Here is a 22,290-nt window from a genome sequence, read left to right on the forward strand (position 1 = left end):
TTGGAAACCCCTATTCTATGCCATCCAAGTCTTCATGGTGGCCTACATGGCTCTCCTCTCTCTGTATTGCCTTCACAACAACTCTGTGAGGTAGGTTAGACTGAGAGATCTTTATGTATGTTGTTTTGTTGACTTAATCTTTGTTTTTTGGCCAACCTTTCTATAACCCCAGAACACAAACTAAGGAGAGCACAATGTGAAATACTGTTACTTACAGGGGCCTGCTTCACCAGGGTGTAGCCCAAATGGAATATTATGTGGAAGCAATTTGCAGCAGGATTGCAAATGGAGTAGCTGCTGAGTGATTGAAAAATAGGACATCAAAATCATTTGAGCTCTTATTAATTCATGCTAGTTAACCACTTTGCTTTCCAAAATAAATTAGAAGTTGGTGGGACATGACTTTGATCCCAGGAAGACCATAATCATACAGTTCTTAAATAATAAATGTATCTTTTAAACAAATTTCATTGCTCAAAGTTAGGACATGTGAGAGAGAACGTTATATTCAACTGGCTCTTTTTCTTCTTTTGTTTCATTCTTTTCTTTTTATCCTTTTCTGTTTTGAATAGTTTCTTTTTATTGTATTGTGAAAAGTGTGTATTGTATATGCAAAAGATGTGTGGGGTGTGTGTGTTAAAAATGCAGCGGTCGATATCAGGGACTATCTACACAATCCTCTAGTAGCTGAGTCAACTGAATGGGGGGTGATGGGAGCTGAAACCCACCCTCACCCCTGTTTAGCTTTTCTCCCAGCCATAATAATCACAATCACAATCATAACAACATCCCAGCCACTCTGGATGGCGTATAGCATATCTAAAAAACAAGCCTGGAAATCCTGGAATTGAACCAGGGAGGGGGGAAACCTAAAGCAAAAGAGCATGGACAGCAAAGAAATTGAAATCTCAGCTCTCCCTTCAGCATCTTTTATTTTCATGGGGGGAAATGGACCTCACCAAGCTCCATTTTTAAATGTAGATATGTATATATACCTAGCTTGAATTTACAGAAGCTATTTTCACAGTTGTGGCTTCTTTGCCATGTGGATTTGCCTGTCACAGAATCCCTTCATGTAGCAGAGGATTCTGGGAAATGTTCCAATGTAAACACTCCATTTTGAAAGAAGCTGGCCATTCTTGTTGGGTAGCAACAATGCAAAGTGCCCTTGAGCAAAAGGTGCACTCTGTTCCCCTTTCATTTTAATATCAAACATATCGAACAAAGTACTCCGCCTAGATATGGACTAAGCTCCAGAAGGCAGATGCATTATCTGATGTTAATTATGTGTGCTTATTTTTTATTTAGGGTATTTGCTTTCCAACCCATGTTAGAAACATAACTGTATAGTGGTCATAACCATAAATTAAGTCCTGGAGGGAATTCCAGGACTCAGCACCCCATTTCACTGGGACCTTTCAGTTTCAAAATAAAAAGTGGTGAAGGAAGTGCCCCTCCTGGATTTGGTTTTACAGTATCTCCAGATGGTAGACCTGTTCTTTGATTCTAGACTTGTTCTTTGAGTTAAGTCTTTTTATTGTATTTAGAATATTTATTTTCCCATCACCTTCCACACAAATAGACCCTTCCACACAAATATACCCAAGCCGCGCTGGCCTCCGGAAGGTCGCACAGAGCTGCCTGCCCTCCCGGGCTTCGTTCTGGGGGCTGGGGGAGGGGGCAGCTCGGGCTTCCCCCACCACAGCCCCGCGCCTGGGGGGGGGGAATAATTTTTTTTCTTTATTCCCCCCCCCAAAAAAAGACTAGGTGCGTCCTATAGGGCGGTGCATCCTATGGGGTGAAAAATACGGTACATCCTTTCTTTCTTTCTTCATCTGTATTCTATATATGTCTAAAAGGCTGGAATTCCTTCCTCCTTTCCCCTGTCTCTGACCTGACAAAGCTCCATATAAGAATTAAGGCAGCCAACTTGGGAGACAGAGTTGTAGAAAGAGGAATCCATCACTTCAACAGAACTGCACCTGGGTAAGCTGGGGTTGGGGTTGGGGAGAAATTCAGTTCAGTTTCCATTTAAAGGCAAACTTACTGAATTTGTACTATCTGAAACAATATGACAGCCACCCTTTGAAATTTGTCTCTCTTTGAATTTTTCAACACAGTTGCTTCGGGCTGCAGGCTGCTGTCCGCAAGCCTTGGGAGCCCGGCGGGCACTCCCGCCACGCTCCGAAGGTTTGCGGATAGCTTCCTGAAGCCTGGAAAGCGAGAGGGGTCGGTGCACTCTCCAGGCTTCAACGAAAGCCTGCATTCGCTCCATAGGACGCACACACATTTTCCCTTCATTTTTGGAGGGGAAAAAGTGCGTCCTATAGAGCGAAAAATACTGTAACTTTGTTCCAATAGAGGCTTCCCACAAATGCTCCATATTCCATCACCACATTTCCTATAAGGAAATGTCCTATATAGGTGTATTTCCTGTAAGGTGTATAAGATGCCTTAAAAATTAGGCATCTCCTTAATGTTTCCCTCTTTTCTTTCCCTTCTTTTTCCTCCCAGAAAATTCTTGGACGCCACCATGCTGGTCTCTAGTTGCCTGCTGCTTCGTCTGGCCATCCTTCTCAGCGTCCTCCTGGTGCAGTCCTGCAAAGGGCAGTCTTGGGAAGCTTTTCAAAACAAGCACATTGATTATCCCCAAACCCGAGCCTCCAACCCCAGTGCTACTGCAACCTCATGATGGTGAAGAGGAATATGAACCCAAGTAGATGCAAACCGAGGAATACTTTCATCAACCATGACAAGGAGCCTGTCCTACAGGTCTGTGGCAATGGTGGGACGCGTTGGCAGGATAATTTCTATGACAGCAACGAGAACTTCCCCATGATTGACTGCAGCTACACCGATGGTAAACCTCCTAAGGACTGCAAATACAAAGGCACAGAGACCTCCGAAAGCATTCGTGTGACCTGCGAAAACAAGAAGCCCGTTCACCTGGAGAAGGTGCTGTGATAGGCAGAAAACCACGCAAGCCACGCTCTGCCCATTGAAGCTGGAATGCTTGTTTGGCCTTTTCTCCCTGCAACGCTACCACATCATTGAATTTCCCCAGTTTAACAGTCATTTGCCCTTTTCAGGGGACCCTGGGAGCTGTGACTCTAAGGGCAATGATGAAAGGCTTCTAACTACGCATTCTGTTGCTTTTTCTCAATGGCTATTCTCTCAATAAAGTTCAATCTATCAAAAGCAAAATGTGTGTCTCTGTGCCTACGTTCTGCCTAGGAAGAGCTCAGAAGCTCTTTACGAGTGAAAGCAGGACATCAGAGAAGCTTGTTCTTTTCAGAGTGAATTAGGCAAATCTTTAACGAACTCCTGCATAACAAAACACTTTTTTCCCCACAAGAACTGGAATATTCAAAATTATGAACATAATAGACACTGTCTGTGATCAGATATTCTTTTTTTTTAATAGTTTTTTGTTCTGTAAAACACAGCTTGGATTGGGGGTTGGGGGGTGGTTTTCATCAGGAAATTGGCTCATGTTTCTGTTGGGAGTAATGCCCAAGGCTTGCAATATGCTACCTGAACACAGATAACACCCAAGAGTTTGAAAGAGACAAAAAGGAGAATGCATGGTCCAATTAGTGTCACCCCTCCAAAAATACGTTCTTACTCAGTCCCCCTAAAAAGGCTCACGCTACAAAGGGTGGGAGGATGGGTGTCTCAAAGAAAAGAGGGGAGAGTGTGGGGTGGAAGAAGCTTAAATATCCTGGTCTCCACTTCCCCTTATAGGGCAAAATGCCCTCACATGGTTGCCCACACGCCTCCATAATGGGAGAGACCATCTCTCCTCTTTTTCAAGGGGAGCTTAGTGTGGTAAATGTGCAAGTCCAAGAGAGGGGGGAAACAGTTCAGCTTTTCGAAGAAAGAATCCTGGTCCAATTTCTCAACACTCATCACTATATTTGTGTTTCTAACTACCCAAGAGTTCAGAGCCTCTCCCTTTGTTTCCTTAATGGACCATTACCTAACCTGGTAATTCTAAAAATCTGCTTGCAACAAATTTAAGAATTTGCTTAAAAATCAAATCTAGTATATTAAATCTGTGTGTCTTCTGGTCACCCATCCCAAGTGACATTCAAGTCCACCATCTGCAGTGACCATGTTCTGTCCCAATAGCTCTGATGGCATTGTACATCATACCTTTGGCTCAGGTTTGGTATCCTGAAATGAAAACAAGTAGAAGGTCCCAGGACAGTAGTGTCCATGGAACAGATCATTGTTCTTCACCGCTTCATCCCCAGAAGTTGTTGGAATACAATGCCCTTCATCCCCAGCAAGCATTGGCAGCAGCCAGAGATGATGGGCTTTGCAGTCCAATAATATCAGGGGACCTAATGCAAAAGATCCTTAGGCTTCTGTGGGGACAGACAAAAATCGCATGTGGGATGGCATCTGAGGGAGGCAGAAGAAGAGAAGAGATATCTGGTCTGCTGTTATGACAGAGTGTTTAACCATCCAGGTTACAGTGAAGGGATATTGCTCAGTAGCAGAGCCCACAATAATAATAATTTATTATTTATATGACGCCCATCTGACTGGATTGCCCCAACCAGTCTCACCTTCAGATACATAAGGACAAAGTTTAATTACAGTGATACCTCTAGTTGTAACCTGAAACTGTTTTTAACTAGAGGCATACTTTCGCTAATGGGGCCTCTTGCTGCTTCTGTGCTGCTGGCACATTATTTCTGTTCTCATAATGGGGAAAAGTTCTCAACTTCAGGTAACTCTTCCAGGGTAGCAGAGTTTGTAACCTGAAGCATTTGTAACCTGAGGAATTTGTAACTCGAAGTACGACTGTACTAACATCTGAAGCTCAAGTTGCATGGGAGAAAGACCCCTTTGATGTGCCATGGAGCATAAATGCTATTCAGAGTAGACAGTAATTGGATAGAAGGGTGAATGGTCTGAATCAGAAGAAGGGATATGTACATTATTTTATTATCTTTATTTATTGAGTTTATATACCACCCTAAACCCAGAGGTCTCAGGGCGGTTCACAGAAAACAAGCCTCTTTCTTTACCCTGCACTTGTGTCAAATTCTCTCCATTCAGAAAGTTATGCCCACTGTCCAAGGCACTGCTTCACAAGGGAGAAGATCTTGGGCTATAGCAGAAATCTCATTGGCATAATAACTTTGCTTGTTCTGAGACTTGAGGACCTTAGCAAAACAAATATCTCACCCTGTAATTTTTATAATTATTGATCAGCATCACTACTTTTAAATGTCCCATGGCAAATCAGATGCCAGGCACAATATAAGCCACAGAAACAGCCCTTTCCAAATGTGACAGTCCTGTGTTGCAGTCTATATAGGCGCCTGTCCTATCAACTTACATGAATCCAGTTAGGGAGGTAGATTTGAGGCAGGTACATACCTCCATGCAGCCAAGTTTCCTTATAACTTCAGCCAAGACTGAAATGCTGTTAGTGACTATAGGTAAACATGATGGCTTCCAGTTCAGCCCAAGAATGGTTAGGACGCCACCTGCTTTTCCTGCTGTTGCTGCTGCATTGTTCTTCTAGCAAGAGTTTGAGCTCTTGCAGTTTGAGAGAAACATTTCAAACCAATTCATATGGTCCTCCAGCAGACATGATCATTGGTGAATTTATATCCATTACGATAACAAACTTCAGAATGCAGAAATTTATGGAGAACCCTCAATACTCTGTATTATTTCAGTAAGTAGTTACTTAGTAAGTAGTTCTCAGTAAGTAGTTAGGGACGCAGGTGGTGCTGTGGTCTACACCACTGAGCCTTGGGCTTGCCGATTGGGAGGTCAGTCCCTTTGCTCGGTCCCAGCTCCTGCCAACCTAGAAGTTCGAAAGCATGTCAAAGTGCAAGTAGATAATAGGTATTCTATTATCTATTCTACTCCCCCCCCCTGCAGTTAATTGTGGTGTTTCTGTACTGCTACACGGAAGTGGAACTACCTGCAACCTAATATTCTTTTAGATGACACCAAAAAATCACCTTTTCATTTTGAGTCTGATAAACTGCAATTCCCTCCTTTTCCCTCAAAGTGCAAAGCCCAGCAGTAGGGACACATTAACAAGTCCCTTTGTTGTGTTCAGTGGGTACAGGGCCAGAATCCTGTTGAAATCTATGGGGATTCCAAAGTGCTTAAGTGTGGCTACTAGATTGCCCCTGATTTTTGCCCATATGAGCCCCATCCATAACCCAGCTGAAGTTTTCAAACTACTTCAACCCATAGATGTTGCAACCCATAGATGTTGCAGCCCATCCCTGTGCCAAATTTTCTTGCAAGTAAGCCTTGTTCAGTTCCATGGGCTTCGCTCCACACCCCAAACATGCATCAGCTTTTAGCCTGACAGGGCAAATCTATGCATACCTACTCGAAGTAATCAACACTGAGCTTAGTGGTGCTTACTCCCAGGTAAATGGCTGCAGCCATATTGCAGCTTAAATCGGATTTGTGTGAAAGGCAGTTCCACAGAGCCCAATGGGATGCTTCCTCTCAAATATTTGGGATCAAGGAGAGCTTTCCTTAACACGTGTTTGCCTGGGAATAACCAATTTCCGATGGAAGGTTGTGTGATCACACCCTATAATGCCACACACGATTATGTGGGAAGCGAATCCCATTGAATAAAAAAAGAAGAGGAAGGTTTTGCTTCCCAAGTTGTTTTTAGGTTTTTTTAAAAAAGGAAAGCATATCTTAGATTCAAGGGCTGCTAAAAAGACATTGTGTGTTAAAGCACACTGGTATACTAAAGAGTTGTTTCCCAGGTTGAATTGAGAACACATTCCCATGAATACTTCATAGTTCAGAAATGGAAGGGAGGTGGTGGACAAAGCAAAGCAAAGAGCGTGTTGGAAACATGCAATCTAATTTACTCAGTATTAAATCCCACTGTGTTGGTGATTTTGACACTAGTTAAGTGGGGAAAGAATTAGAGCCTGACTGAACTTGGCAGGTTAACTGCTTTTTGTTTCTGAGTTTCCAATATCCAACCCCACCAATTCATCCACAGCACAGCATTGGATCTCCTTGAATCTACCATTTCCATACTGAACATCTAATCATAATATCTTAGGAGACTGCTGTAGTATCATTAGTTTGAGTGAAATGTTCTTGTCCTGTAGGCTGAAACATCCAAGTGAAAGACATGCATGAATCAAAATGAAAACTTCAACACAGTTGTTTCTCTTCCTCCAGTGTTGCAGTCATTCTTTGTCTCATTGCAGTCTCCTCCTAAAAAACTACCAGCATGTTCTTGCCTTCGTCTTTGCCATGCAAGAGATCAACAAGAATGCCAAATTCTTATCCAACATCACACTGGGATCAACATTTTATGACAATGCTTTTAATCCTTTGGAAACTTGTTGGAACACTCTTGCTCTTCTTTTCATGGGACAACGAAATCCCCCCAATTACCACTGTAATGGGGAAGATAAATTAATTGCCGTCGTTGGAGGGCTCACCTCCCAAAACTCCCTTCAGATGGCCAATATATTAAACACCTACAAGATTCCACAGGTATGTGTGTAGATACATAGATACAACCACAAGGGCAGACATAGACAGAAGACAGGATCACACTTCAAAACGACCTTGACAGATTAGAGAACTGGGCCAAAACAAACAAGATGAATTTTAACAGGGAGAAATGTAAAGTATTGCACTTGGGCAAAAAAAATGAGAGGCACAAATACAAGATGGGTGACACCTGGCTTGAGAGCAGTACATGTGAAAAGGATCTAGGAGTCTTGGTTGACCACAAACTTAACATGAGCCAACAGTGTGACGCGGCAGCTAAAAAAGCCAATGCAATTCTGGGCTGCATCAATAGGAGTATAGCATCTAGATCAAGGGAAGTTATAGTGCCACTGTATTCTGCTCTGGTCAGACCTCACCTGGAGTACTGTGTCCAGTTCTGGGCACCACAGTTCAAGAAGGACACTGACAAACTAGAACGTGTACAGAGGAGGGCAACCAAAATGGTCAAAGGCCTGGAAACAATGCCTTATGAGGAACGGCTAAGGGAGCTGGGCATGTTTAGCCTGGAGAAGAGGAGGTTAAGGGGTGATATGATAGCCATGTTCAAATATATAAAAGGATGTCACATAGAGGAGGGAGAAAGGTTGTTTTCTGCTGCTCCAGAGAAGCGGACACGGAGCAATGGATACAAACTACAAGAAAGAAGATTCCACCTAAACATTAGGAAGAACTTCCTGACAGTAAGAGCTGTTCGACAGTGGAATTTGCTGCCAAGGAGTGTGGTGGAGTCTCCTTCTTTGGAGGTCTTTAAGCAGAGGCTTGACAACCATATGTCAGGAGTGCTCTGATGGTGTTTCCTGCTTGGCAGGGGGTTGGACTCGATGACCCTTGTGGTCTCTTCCAACTCTATGATTCTATGATTCTATGATAGACAGAAAACCCCAAAAGAGCATCCAGGTTAGATTTCAATCCCATTACATTATGTTTTCTACACCTGTGTCCTACATTAGACTTGGTATGGGTACATGATTATGTTAAAGCCTCCTAGCTATGTGTTGCCAACACTGCCGTCTCAATTTGCATTGGGATTGGGGGGGGGGGATAAACCCATAATACTAATAATCCAAGCTCTGGTTCTTCCAAACCTGGCCATTTCACAAATCATGTTATCATAGGAGCATCCAGCTTCCTGCTTAGAAACTTCTCCTAGTTTGAGACTTACTAATGCCAGGGCGTTATACTTACAAAAGTAAGACCAGGTGGATAACCACCACAATAATGAAGTATTCTTTCTATGAACAAATGGATGGTTTTCAGATTCCTAAAAAGAGAATTCCTTTCCCTTTAGCTCAGCTATAGCTCCTTGGATCCAGGGCTGAGTGACGAAAGCCGCTTCCCTTCCTTCTTCCAAATGGTCCCCAATGAAGAAGCTCAGTATGATGGCATTGTCTGGCTGCTCAGGAAGTTTGGGTGGAACTGGATTGGCCTCCTTGTTTCAGATGATGACAGTGGGGAAACCTTCCTTCGTGCTCTGAGACCAAGGCTTTCCCAGAATAATCTTTGCATTTCTTGGACATTGGTGATCCCACTAGTGACAAAATTTTTACCTAATGAGCTACTTAAACCAAAATTGAGACCAATCGCGTTTGCTCTCACACAAAGGCAAATGAATGTGATTCTTGTCTATGGAGACAGTCAGTCTCTAGAGGCTTTGAGACTGGTTTTAGTCTCCTGTGAGATTTTCTATATGTACCCTCTGGAGAGGGTGTGGATTACAACAGCTCAATGGGATTTCACTGCAGTGCTATTTGGAGACAAATTCCCGTCAAAATCCTTCAATGGCACTTTGTCATTTACACTCCATTCAAATCCAGTTCCAGGGTTTCAGGACTTTCTGCAGACCATAAATCCATGGCAGCCAAATCTTTATTTCATCCAGTCGTTCTGGGCCAATGCATTCCTCTGTTCATTTCCAGATAACAATCGAATTGTGACAACTCATGAACCCTGCACTGGGGAGGAGAAGCTGGAGAAACTCACTGGACCCGTGTTTGAAATGAAAATCTCCAGCCAGAGCTACACCATCTACAATGCCGTTCATGCAGTAGCACATGCTCTCCATAGCATGTATTCATCAAGAACCAAACAGAAAGTACTGGCTGAGAGATGGATGCAGCAGAAAGTTAAACCCTGGCAGGTACTGTCAACTACTCTCCTCAATGTTAGAAGAACAGGAGTTATTATTACTGTTCATATGTTTCACAGCCGAGCCCTGGCATGGAGGAGAGGCCTTGGGGATTTTCAGTGGTGAGCTCTATCATTGGGAGGGACTTGATCTCAGTGAAAGGCCACATGCATTGCATGCTGCACATTCAAAGCTCTTGAAATTAATCCATCCAGGATTCTCCTACTTGGGACTGTGCAAGGGCCAGGAGTGTTCTCTGGTATCAGAAATGGGTTGAAACCTCAGATGTATGCCATATAGAACTGTGGCAATTCAGAACAGACAGTTCTGGGCTGCAGAGAACAATGGTTTGACTCAGCACAAGGCAGTTGCATATGTTAATGGAGGAGGTTTTTGAATTACCCAGAATCTATGGCAAGTTAAAAACATACCAAGTCATGTCTCCTAATATTGAAACTGGAAAGGCTTACAGCTCAATGGCAGAGCATCTGCTTTCATTCAAAAAGTCCCATGGTCAACCCCCAGCATCTCAAGATCATGCTGGGAAAGACTCTGAAACCCTATAGAGCCAATAACAATCAGTGACTGAGCTATTTAGGGCAATGATTTCACTCACAGTAAGGCAGCTTTCAGTGTCCTATAACATACTGATGAATGGTAGTAAAAAGCCAAAGGTCCACTTGGCAAAGGGAAAGAGAGAGTGTATTAGCCTACAAGGTCTGTGTCTTTTTCCCTCTTGCAATCTAGCTTCACTCGTTCCTGAAAAACATCCACTTCAACAACAGTGCTGGGGAAGAAATCTCTTTGGATGAGAAGGGACAGCAGGCAGGTGGCTATGATCTCCTCAACTTGGTCACATTTCCCAATGAGACCTTCCAGAGAGTCCGAGTGGGGAGGGTGGACCCTCAGGCCCCCCCAGGAAAAGAGTTCACAGTGGATGGAAGTGCCATCGCATGGAATCCCAAGTTCAATCAGGTGGGCAGGACTATTTCTTGTTTTAATCATCATCCATCATCATTATCTTTTATCAGAAGATCAGGGGATCCAGGAAAACAGAAATGGCTACAAAGGAGAAGTGTGAGGTGACTGGGCCAAAGATTTTGGACATAATATACAGATGGAGGAATGGGAGAAATTATGGAAAGAAGGTTTAAGATTTACTGCATGTACAACAATAAAAGAAAATGTGATGAAAATGATGTATCGATGGTATGTAACACCAGTGAAGTTAGCAAAGATGTATAAAGGATGTAACAAATGCTGGAAATGTAAAGAAGAAGAGGGTACATTCTATCATATGTGGTGGGAGTGTAAGAAAGTAAAAAGCTTTTGGGAAATGATATATAATGAATTGAAGAAGATGTTTAAGTACACTTTCGTTAAGAAACCAGAAGCGTTTTTACTTGGTATTACAGGGAATGAGATAAACAAAAAAGAAAGGAAGCTATTTTTATATGCAGTAACTGCAGCAAGAATACTGATGGCTCAGAAATGGAAGCAAGAGGAGCTACCTACACTAGAAGAATGGAGAATGAAGATGATGGACTATGCAGAATTTGATAGACTGACAGGAAGGATCCGAAATCGACGAGACCAGAGATTTATAGAAGATTGGGAAAAGTTTACAGAGTATATGCACAAACTAAGTGAAAATCAAATAACGCTTGTAAGCTTTAATGAAGCTCTGTAACAAGAAACGTTAGAATATGAGTAAAATAAGATGTAATTTATAAAAATAATAGAAGTAGGGTTTTAGAAATGTGTAAGAAATTAAGAAGGGAAGGAGTATCAGTCAAGTTGAGGGAAGTCAAAAAAGAGAATGGATATAAAAAAAGATGTATGAATTGTATAAATTTCACATTTGGAAAAATAATAAAAAATATTTATAAAAACAAACAAAGGAGAATTGTGAGGAGAGAAGCTCTGGTACTCACTGATGAAATTCTGTTTTTGTTGCTTTGTTGATCCAGAGCTAGTTTGAAGCTAATTCAGAGATCAGGATTAAAGAACAAGGTCTTTCTGAGTGAGGAATTGGCAAGTGTTTAAAGCTCTTGAAAAGGGACTGTTGTGCTGTAAAATGCGTTGTTGCCAACAATCTCCGCCATGCGGAGCCCAGGTAGAAAGAAAATTATCCACCGCCTGAAGTGTGTGGTCACTAATATTGATGGATGGAGTGCTGGAGATAACCTGTCCCAGGATGTTGGTCTACATCAAGCTGAGCCATAATGTGTGGGATGAAAGCATCCAAAATGCTAAGGAAAGTCCTGGTGCACAGAAGGTTATAAAACCCTGTGCTGTCATATGTCTGAGGCAATTAACTGATGGATGGATTGAATTTATATACCGCCCAATACCCAGAAGTCTCAGGGATGTTCAGAGATTCAAACCAACATATACAGTTATGGCAAATATGAGCAGTCTAAAAAGTTAGAGCAACAGGAATATTCTGTTGTGCTTCTGTCAGTCTGTAACAGTATTTATCTTAGATAAAAACCAATTAAGATATGTTAGCAGTGTAAGTAACACCTACCTGCATTGTATATATTAATCTGCATCTTCAAGTACACTAGAGGCTTGACAACCATATGTCAGGAGTGCTCTGATGGTGTTTCCTGCTTGGCAGGGGGTTGGACTCGATGGCCCTTGTGGTCTCTTCCAACTCTATGATTCTATGATTCTATAAATAAAAATTATTCTTATTTAAACTTTAAAAGAGAGCGTCTCTAGGAGGAAATCAGCATTGGGTTATGAGGAATTGATTTATCAAGGAGAAGGTTGGCACTACCTTCTCTTTGCCATTCAGACATGTGCTGGACTGGCCAAATGGTTAAGTCACAGCACAAAGCATCTTTATCAGGGGGCCTGATGCTTGCCCAGGGAGCAAGTGCTTGACAGCCATCCTCTAATTTCAGTCCTGTGACTTTTCTGCTGCAAAGCAGACATAGATAGCAATAAGATTTATGTAGAGAAGCAAGCTTATTCCATTCAAAATCCCTTGCTTGTCATTACCATTAGATGCTGCCCATTTCCACCTGTGTTGAAAGCTGCCACCCTGGACAGAGTATGGTTACCCAGCAGGGAAAGCAAATCTGTTGCTACGACTGTATTCAGTGCCCTAAAGGAAGGATTTCAGTCCAGCAGGGTAAGTGAAGGAACCCAAGTCAACTGGAATTCCCATCTTCCTCTCCAACACAGACATTCATGTTCAGTCTTATTATGTCTGCTTATTTTCTGGCATGGATCACAAGCACATGTGTTTATGTTATTGACACATATTCTCCTTTCCTCTCCCCTACCTTTTGCACACCTATTCAGGCATATCTTGTGTGCAATTACATCCACATGGGAGTAAGCACCATGCCATAGATTCCATTTTCTCACCATTGAAACTGCAGCCAACACATTTTCATCTTCTGTTATTAACAAATAGTAAATTATCTCCTCTGTTGTATCCACACAGTTTCAATCATTGGGAACAGTTATTTCTTTTCAAATATAGATTTTCCTGATGACAGGCTACCTGGCTGTTTCATGCACTCCCAAGTTCCATTACGGAAAGTGTAAAAAAGAAACAGTGAGCCACAAGCTTAGAAATGCAAAAATGTGGGCCTGGATGCAGAGATAGACATGTTTAAGGGGGAACCACTGAAATCAATCTGTATACTGCAACCATGACAAATAAATATGAATAGATTGATTAGTACAGATGAGATGTTCAGAGATGAACCACCACTTAGGTGAAAAATTAGGCTTTGGTTCATCAGCTGAGTAATATGTTCCGCGTACAGCATAATAGACAGTACCAATAATATTAATAATTATTGCTTCAAGAAATGCTAAAAGCAAGCTTCTCACTTTCAGATGCAGATCAGTGTGAGAAATGCCCAGATGATCACTACCCAAATGCCTTTCAGGACCAATGTATTCCGAAAAAAATAAGCTACCTATCCTATGAGGAGCCCTTGGGGGCAAGTCTGGCCTCCTTGGCTCTCCTGCTTTCTCTGGTCACACTTGTTGTGATGGGGACCTTCGGTCTGCACTGGAACACTCCCATTGTCAAAGCCAACAACTGGGGCATCACCTGCACCTTGCTCTCTTCTCTGCTTCTCTGCTTTCTCTGCTCCTTCTTATTCATTGGCAGGCCTACAAAGGTGACCTGTGTCTTGAGGCAAACCGTCTTTGGCATCGTCTTCTCCATTGCTGTTGCCTGTGTGTTAGCCAAAACCCTCACTGTGGTTTTGGCATTCATGGTGACCAAGCCTGGGAACAGCCTGAGGAAATGGCTTGGGAAGAGGCTGGCAGGATCCCTTATCACCTTCTGCTCTCTCATTCAAGCTGGCATCTGTCTTGGGTGGCTGGCATCCTCTCCCCCATTCCCAGAGTTTGACCTGCACTCCCAGGATGGGCAGATCATAGTGCAGTGCAATGAAGGCTCCGACATCATGTTCCACCTTATTCTCGGCTACATGGGTCTTTTGGCCATTGTGAGCTTCTCTGTGGCTTTCTTTGCCAGGAAGTTGCCTGATACTTTCAATGAAGCCAAGTTGATTACCTTCAGCATGCTGGTCTTCTGCAGTGTTTGGCTGTCCTTTGTCCCCACTTATCTGAGCACCAAAGGGAAATACATGGTGGCTGTGGAGATCTTCTCCATCTTAGCCTCTACTGCTGGCTTATTGGGTTGCATCTTCCTCCCTAAAATCTTCATCATTTTATTTAGGCCTGAGATGAACAGTAGAGAGAGGTTAGTAAGGAAGAAGGATGACCATAGCTGAGAAGGTGAAAGAGATGCCATTAGCCAGAGACCTTATGTGGTGGCAAGAAGATGCTATTTCCTTTGCTTCTGTCTTTTTCTCCTCATGCCAGCAATTCCCAAACTTTGGTCGTCAGCTGTTTTTGGACTACAATTCCCACCATCCTTGACAACTAGCCTTGCTAGCTATGGATGTTTGGAATTGTAGTCCAACAACAGCCGGAGACCCAAGTTTGGAAACCCCTATTCTATGCCATCCAAGTGTTCATGGTGGCATAGATGGCTCTCCTCTCTCTGTATTGCCTTCACAACAACTCTGTGAGGTAGGTTAGACTGAGAGATTTTTATGTATGTTGTTTTGTTGACTTAATCTTTGTTTTTTGGCCGACCTTTCTATACCCCCAGAACACAAACTAAGGAGAGCACAATGTGAAATACTGTTACTTACAGGGGCCTGCTTCACCAGGGCGTAGTCCAAATGGAATGTTATGTGGAAGCAATTTGCAGCAGGATTGAAAATGGAGTAGCTGCTGAGTGTTTGAAAAATAGGACATCGAAATCATTTAAGCTCTTCTTAATTTGTGCTAGTTAACCATTCTGCTTACCAAATTAAATTAGAAGTTGGTGGGACATGACCTTGATCCCAGGAAGACCATAACCACAGAGTTCTTAAATAATAGAGGTATCTTTTAAACGAATTTCATTGCTCAAAATTAGGATATATGTGAGAGAGAGCTTTGTATTCATCTACCTTTTTTTCTTCTTTTGTTTTGTTCTTTTCTTTTTATTATTTTCTGTTTAGAATAGTTTCTTTTTATTGTATTGTGAAATGTCTGAATAAAACCTTATACAAAAAAAGACGTGTGACACGTGTGTGTGTGTGTGTGTTTTAAGAAAAAAATCCCCAATGGACCATACAAACATGCAAAGCATCAAGCGTAATATAAATCATCTGGCAGTGGACATGCATGTTTAAACTCAGACTTCTGGATGCTGTGAGAATATTTTCTGCGTTCCTGTAAAAGATATTCAGACCAGCAGCCCTACTTACACAAACACTAGATACTCTTTATACATATAAATAAACCATCTCTGCATGAATGAGTGTCATCCTTCCATAAGAACCCAAGTGTTGTGGGGGGTTGTGTGTGAGGAAATTGCTGTTACCAGAAAAATACAGCAGCCACAAAGGTTTAGTAGCCGATATCAGGGACTAGCTACACAATCCTCTAGTAGTTGAGTCAACTGGATGCTAATGGGGGGTGATGGGAGCTGCAACCCACCCTCACCCCTGTCTAGTTTTTCTCCCAGCCATAATAATCACAATCACAATCATAACAACATCCCAGCCAATCTGGGTGGCTTATAGCATATCTAAAAACAAGCCTGGAATTCCTGGAATTGAACCAGGGGTGGGGGACCTAAAGCAAAACAGCATGGACAGCAAACAGATTGAAATCTCAGTTCCCCCTTCAGCCTTTTTTATTTTCATGGAAAAAAATAGACCTCACCAAGCTCCATTTTTAAGTGTGTGTGTGTGTGTGTGTGTGTGTGTGTGTGTGTGGAGACCTAGCTTGAATTTACAGGAGCTATTTTGACAGTTGTGGCTTCTTTGCCATGTGGATTTGCCTGTCACGGAATCCCTTCATGTAGCAGAGGATTCTGGGAAATGTTCCAGTGTAAACACTCCATTTTGAAGGAAGCTGGCCATTCTTGTTGGGTAGCAACAATGCAAAGTGAGTCTGTGCCCTTGAGCAAAAGGTGCACTCTGTTCCCCTTTCATTTTAATATCAAACATATCGAACAAAGTACTCCGCCTGAATATGGACTAAGCTCCAGAAGGCAGCTGCATTATCTGATGTTAATTATGTGTGCTTATTTTTTATTTAGGGTATTTGCTTTCCAACCCATTGTCAGAAACATAACTGTATAGTGGTCATAACCATAAATTAAGTCCTGGAGGGAATTCCAGGGAAATTGAAACATATTTATCCTATCAATATCTACTCAACATAAATTAAGTCCACACTGAAGGGAATTCCAGGGAAATTGAAACATATTTATCCTATCAATATCTACTCAACATAAATTAAGTCCACACTGGAGGGAATTCCAGGGAAATTGAAACATATTTATCCTATCCATATCTACTCAACATATGGCAAGTGATTGAACTTTCATCCTTCCCCCTTCCCGGTCCCAACCCCCAACCTCACCAAGATCTATATAAGAATTGAGGCAGCAGCTTCAGAGACAAACCTGCCCCTGCATAAAGCAATATCCATCACCTCACAGGACAAAACTTGGGTAAGTTGGAGACAATCACAAACTTACTTATGATTCTATGGCTACTGATTTATATTTTGTATTGGGGGCTCTCACTAGCAATATACTCTATACCCACATATCTGTCCACATCCTTCTTCCAGCAAAGTCCCATTCAGTTCTCGCAGGTAAGTGAGTATGCATATATTATGTGGGTTTGTGGGTTGAGAAGTTAAGAATTAGAAAGCAAGGGCATGGGTGTAGTAGAAGAGGTAGAACACTCCCCAGTTTAAGCTCCCCACCCACCATCACCACAGTTACTTATATTCCAGTTGAGCCAAGGAGGGGGAAGTTAAATAGCATGAGGAGGCAAAGAGGGGGGAGGAGTTTAGCTCCCCTCAGTCATTTCCCATTTTCTTCTAAAATCTAGACCTCGTCAACCCCCAATTTTAAAAAATGAATAACGCGAGTGATTTCCACAGTTTCGGTTTCATGGAATTCTTGCCACATTGACTCTTCTGCTATGACTCAGTCTTGCATGTGGTAGAGGATTCTGGGAAAGATTCCAAGGCAGTCTCTCCATTTCTGAAGGATGCAGGCCAGTCTTGTTGCAGGCTAACTTTGCACTACCTGAAGTGAGGGTGTGCCCTTGGAGCAGACTCAGCACCCCATTTCGCTGGAACCTTTCAGTTTCAGAATAGAAAGTGGTGAAGGAAGTGCCCCTCCTGGATTTGGTTTTACATTATCTCCATAAAACAGACAACTTCCCATAAAACAAAAGAAGGACAAGAGCAACAGATTAACAACTAAAAGGCTTTCGATAAATGTTAATACTGCTTTAGTCTAGAACATCGGAGCCAACTGCTAGGAGCTGAGGCCCCTTCACTCCCCATAAAATATTTGAAGGGGCCAGCTCTCCCCCAGTTGATGGGCACTGCCATTCAAATGGTGTCTGTGTGCTGCATCTTGTGATCAATTATGGGAGCGGGGCTTACTTGCCTCAATATTTTATTCAAGTTAGCATCCCTGATCTAGAAACAGTGGAGGCTGGTATGTTAGGAGGAATGGGGCACAGCCCCACAAAGCTCTACCTGCCCTCAGAAAGTCCCAGTGTTGTGTGTTCTTTCTTACATCTGGGTGGCACAGGCTGTCCCTTCCTTCTACCTGTTGTCCCTGGAGGGGGAAGAGAACAAAACCAGAATTGCTTGGCTCTGCCTGTCATTGACTCTGCTGCCGCTTACCATTGGTTTTACTGCCTTCTGCCCTACAAATCCTACCAGTCCCAATGGACACCAGCCTCCACTGGTCCAGAATCCAGGATCTGTGATTCCTCAACAATGGCAAACTCTTTAGGTTCTCCCTTCTTTCCCTAACCTTCTCGTTTTTCTCCATTCTTTTCCTTCTCTTCTCATTTTTTAGAAATTCACATGAAGGAGAATTGTGATGTTAAGAGTATAAAATACTGTTTTATTTCTTCCTGCCATCACCACATGGACAAAATGGCAACCAGTGGGGATAGGTTTTGACCTTCCATAAAAGGTCAACCAGAAGATGGAACATGGTCAGCACTAGGTGCATCTGCACACAAACCTTACTTGACTCCATGATACTTCAACAATCGCCAACTTTAAGTTTTGGGTTCTCTCTTCTTTCTCTAATCTTCCCATTTATGATTTTAAGAACAGAAAATACTGATTTACTTCTTCCTGCTATCACCACATTGACAATGCCAATAAGTAAGGATAAGTTTTAAATTTGCTGCACATTTCCTTTCACTGAAGGTCAACCAGAAGATGGGGGTTGTCACCTACCTTTGCCTTTTTGGTTTCCTGGTCTCCTATTCTTTCCCAGGAGGTGAGTGCTTTAACAATTATCTGGGAATTCCCCAGAAATTTTAATTGGGGTTAAGCTCATGAGAAGAGAAGACTCCCTGGAAAAGACCCTGATGTTGGGAAAGATTGAGGGCACAAGGAGAAGGGGATGACAGAGGACGAGATGGTTGGACAGTGTTCTAGAAGTTACTAACATGAGTTTGACCAAACTGTGGGAGGCAGTGGAAGACAGGAGTGCCTGGTGTGCTCTGGTCCATGGGGTCACAAAGAGTCGGACATGACTAAATGACTGAACAACAAATATTTATAAAAACAAAACTACTTGTCAGATTTCCAGGTGATGGTAACCCACCCAAGGCTGTTGGAATAAATAACCAGGCAATGGAAGCAGGTCCATTAGGGTGAATAGGAAACTGCCCTACCAATCTCAGTCTGCTCTGAACCACTCCCCATATTCATATTTACAACCAGTCAGGGAGTGGCGCTGCCTGTCATTGACTCTGGATCCACTTACTGTTTGCCTCCTTGCTTTCTGTCCCAATTTCCTATCGGTGCCATGGGGTACCAGTCACCAATGGAAGCGGGAATGTTTAAATTAGGTCTGCATTCATTAATCTTAAAATTATCTGTGCAAATTTGTAGGTGAAATAGGATTCCACATTGAAAATTGCATTCTAGCAGCTTTTGTCCCCATCTTTTTCTTCTTTTACTCCTCTCTCCATACAGTAAAGGCCAGATCCTGTCCCAGGAATTGGCTGAAATCCCAGGGCAGCTGCTATGCATATTTTGACTCTAAGAAAACTTGGTCTGAAGCTGAGGTAAGAAGCTGTTTATCACCAACCAAGCTGTAACATCAGGTGCTGTCATGGGTTTCAGATGACATTTTTGTGAGGAGGGCTATCAGTGTGAGCTGTTGGGAGACAATACCTGGCCAGCATCTTGGTATAATCAAAAGAGAGTTGCTCACCCACTGTGTTCAAGCAACCTGTTTCCGCAGGAGCCAAGAAAGCTTAATTAACAGTCAGGAGAGATAGCCTGGCAAGAAGGTACCATCTCACAAATGAAAAGATGTGAGATATCTCTGCCCCTTTGTCCCTCCAGCTTGCATGTGAGCAGGAGGGACCTCAGGGCTCACTCAGCTGGGGGGTGGGGAGTGGAGCCTTCCCACCCTCAAGCCAAGAACTGCAAACAAGCTGTGTCATCCTCAGCTCTCTAGGGTGTTGGGATGAAAGTGCCTCATCTCTTGCAATGAGAGCTGTGGCCGTTTCACCCCATGCCTTGAGGGCTGGGGCCAATACAGATTGTTGTTTCAACATCATGGTGTATCGCCAGATTGTGATGATTGGCTGGTGATACATCATGGTGTTGAAAACCTGACATCACCCAGCTATATACAGTTAAGAACAACTATTTCAAACATTAAGATAATAGTTAAATTCAAGGATAAGCTACAAAACCAGATTAAAACACAGGTCAACATTCCACATGCCTGCATAAAGGTAAAGGGACCCCTGACCATTAAGTCCAGTCGTGACCGACTCTGGGGTTGCACGCTCATCTCGCTCTATAGGCCGAGGCAGCTGGCGTTTGTCTGCAGACAGCCTCCGGGTCATGTGGCCAGCATGACTAAGCGCTTCTGGCGAACCAGAGCAGCACACGGAAACGCCGTTTACTTTACCGCTGGAGCAGTCCGTATTTATCTACTTGCACTTTGACGGGCTTTCGAACTGCTAGGTTGGCAGGAGCAGGGACCAAGCAACTGGAACTCACCCCGTTGCAGCGCCGACCTTCTGGTCAGCAAGTCCTAGGCTCTGTGGTTTAACCCACAGCGCCACCTGCTTCTGAAAAGAGTGCAGCCAAATCATGACTATGTGCATTCTTCCTGCATTCATCCTAGTTTTTGTGTATGAGCTTCAAGGTGGTTTTCTTGGACCAAGATTGAGTGCTTCAAGCACCTTTAATTGCACTCGTGTGCAGCAGGTCCAGCAGGTTTGTTTAGTTTTCCAGCAGGTCCAGAGGATGGAGAAAGGGGCCTGGCTTCACTCACAGCATTTTCTTCACCCCCTTTTCTCTCTTCCTTCCTCAGCTGCTTTAGTTCCCATTTGAAAAACTTCCAACTCTCCACCACTGGTGTTTTATGATTTTTAAATAATTGTTATTACTTATTTGACAAGTTGTGAACCACTCTGGGAAAGCTTTATGGGAAAGAGTCTCTCTCTCTCTGTGTGTGTGTGTGTGTGTGTGTTAGTAATAGTGGTGGAGCTTATTTACTTGCTTGGCTATTCTCAGAATGAGTGCCTGAGCTATGGCTGTGGGACCCATCTTGCCTCCATCCTCAATGAGAAAGAGTCAGATGTGGTGGCCAATTACATCTCTGCAAACCAGAAAGACGCAAGCCAGGTCTGGATTGGGCTGCATGATCCCACTGAGGTGAGTTGCCTTTACTTTCTCTATTTCAGGCCATTGTCACTGAGTAACGGCTTCTTAGCATCACCATTCCATCCTTACCTGAATCGTCTCCCCAGATTACTCCAATATGTGACTTTTCCACAATTTTCTAATAGAATCCTCCTCTAATATTGTTGTGGAAGTGGGGAGATGATTAACATATTCAATCCTCCTAGCAAACTGGGAATAATATCTCCTCACTCACCCAAGTTTAGGATGTTCCACCATTCTCCAGCAGAGTTTCTTATTCTTTGAGGAAGATAAGTGGCTCACGTAAATGTAAACTAAGCTTTGAATAATAAAGAAAACTGTAACAAAATAACAAAATAAGAGAAACTAAATACAACAACATGAGGCTAGTCTGAGGCAAGAAGTGAGAAGATGCAGTTGGTCCCTCTTAACTGATATTCTTAACAGAACACAGACACTGAAGGGAGGGGCTCTGGACTTGTGTCCGGAGCAAAACACACAAGTCCCGCCCACCAGATACCAAGCACTCTACTATTCAAATTAGGTCCCAGTGTTTTTCCTACAAATACAATCGTACCCTGGTTCTCGAACACCTTGTGACTCAAACGTTTTGGCTTCTAAACACCGTAAACCCGGAAGTGAGTTTTCCAGTTTGTAAACGTTCTTTGAAACCCTAACGTCTGATGTGACTTCTGTAGCTTCTGATTGAGTGCAGGAAGCTCCTGCAGCCTATTGGAAGCCACACTTTGGTTTTTGAACGTTTTCGGAAGTCGAACGGGCTTCCCGAAAGGATTCCATTAGAGAACCAAGGTACAACTGTATCTCCATCATAACTGGCAATAGCTTCATAACTGGCCAACTCTCCACGTGATCTTTGCATTGGCCTCCTCGTTTCAAATGAATGTACGATCTGTTCTATCACATCGCTGCAGAAAGGACATTGGAGGTGGTTGGATGATGAGATCTACAATTACAAACGCTGGGATTCTCATCGCCCAGACAACTACAACAATGAAGAATATTGTGTGCATCTGATAAAGGACGCAGGTAAGCAAGCAATTTGTAGGGATTGATTAAAAAAAAAAGGTTTCATGCCTATCACTCCATCAGTTTCAAGTATTTCAAAGGGTAGTATCTGACTTTAAAAATCAAAATGATCAAACTCAATATACTTTGGATAGTCATTGCTATTGATGGTCCATTCATTTGAAAGGTTTACTCTGGGTATTAGTTGAGTGAATACAGTGGCAGAGCTTCATGCTCTGGCACCAGGGGGGGGGGTGAGAGCAGGTGGGGGAGGGGCTGGTGCACATCCTGGGGGCAGGGCGCGCCGCTTGCGGGGCTGGGGCGCCCAGCACTGG

At 43.0% G+C, this 22,290-nt stretch overlaps 2 protein-coding genes across 2 annotated transcripts in view; both read left to right on the forward strand.

The window, feature by feature from the left end:
- The window catches only part of LOC310662821 (C-type lectin BpLec-like), a 56,216-nt gene that overhangs the window by 29,474 nt on the left and 4,452 nt on the right, over window positions 1–22,290 (forward strand). Inside the window, exons 2-5 of the mRNA XM_083409976.1 lie at window positions 18,461–18,533; window positions 19,238–19,329; window positions 20,801–20,941; window positions 21,862–21,976. Coding sequence (XP_083266102.1) covers window positions 18,473–18,533; window positions 19,238–19,329; window positions 20,801–20,941; window positions 21,862–21,976 — 409 coding nt within the window. The 5' untranslated portion in view covers window positions 18,461–18,472. The remainder of the gene's footprint in view (window positions 1–18,460; window positions 18,534–19,237; window positions 19,330–20,800; window positions 20,942–21,861; window positions 21,977–22,290) is intronic.
- Window positions 2,520–3,194, forward strand: LOC310661384 (ribonuclease pancreatic-like). The gene is given in 2 exon segments (XM_083407248.1): window positions 2,520–2,672; window positions 2,675–3,194. Coding segments are annotated over 2 exon segments (429 nt in total). The 5' UTR covers window positions 2,520–2,533; the 3' UTR covers window positions 2,965–3,194.

This window comes from Podarcis tiliguerta (assembly GCF_965153285.1).
Source record: "Podarcis tiliguerta genome assembly, chromosome: 13".
In the NCBI taxonomy this organism is placed as follows: domain Eukaryota; kingdom Metazoa; phylum Chordata; class Lepidosauria; order Squamata; family Lacertidae; genus Podarcis; species Podarcis tiliguerta.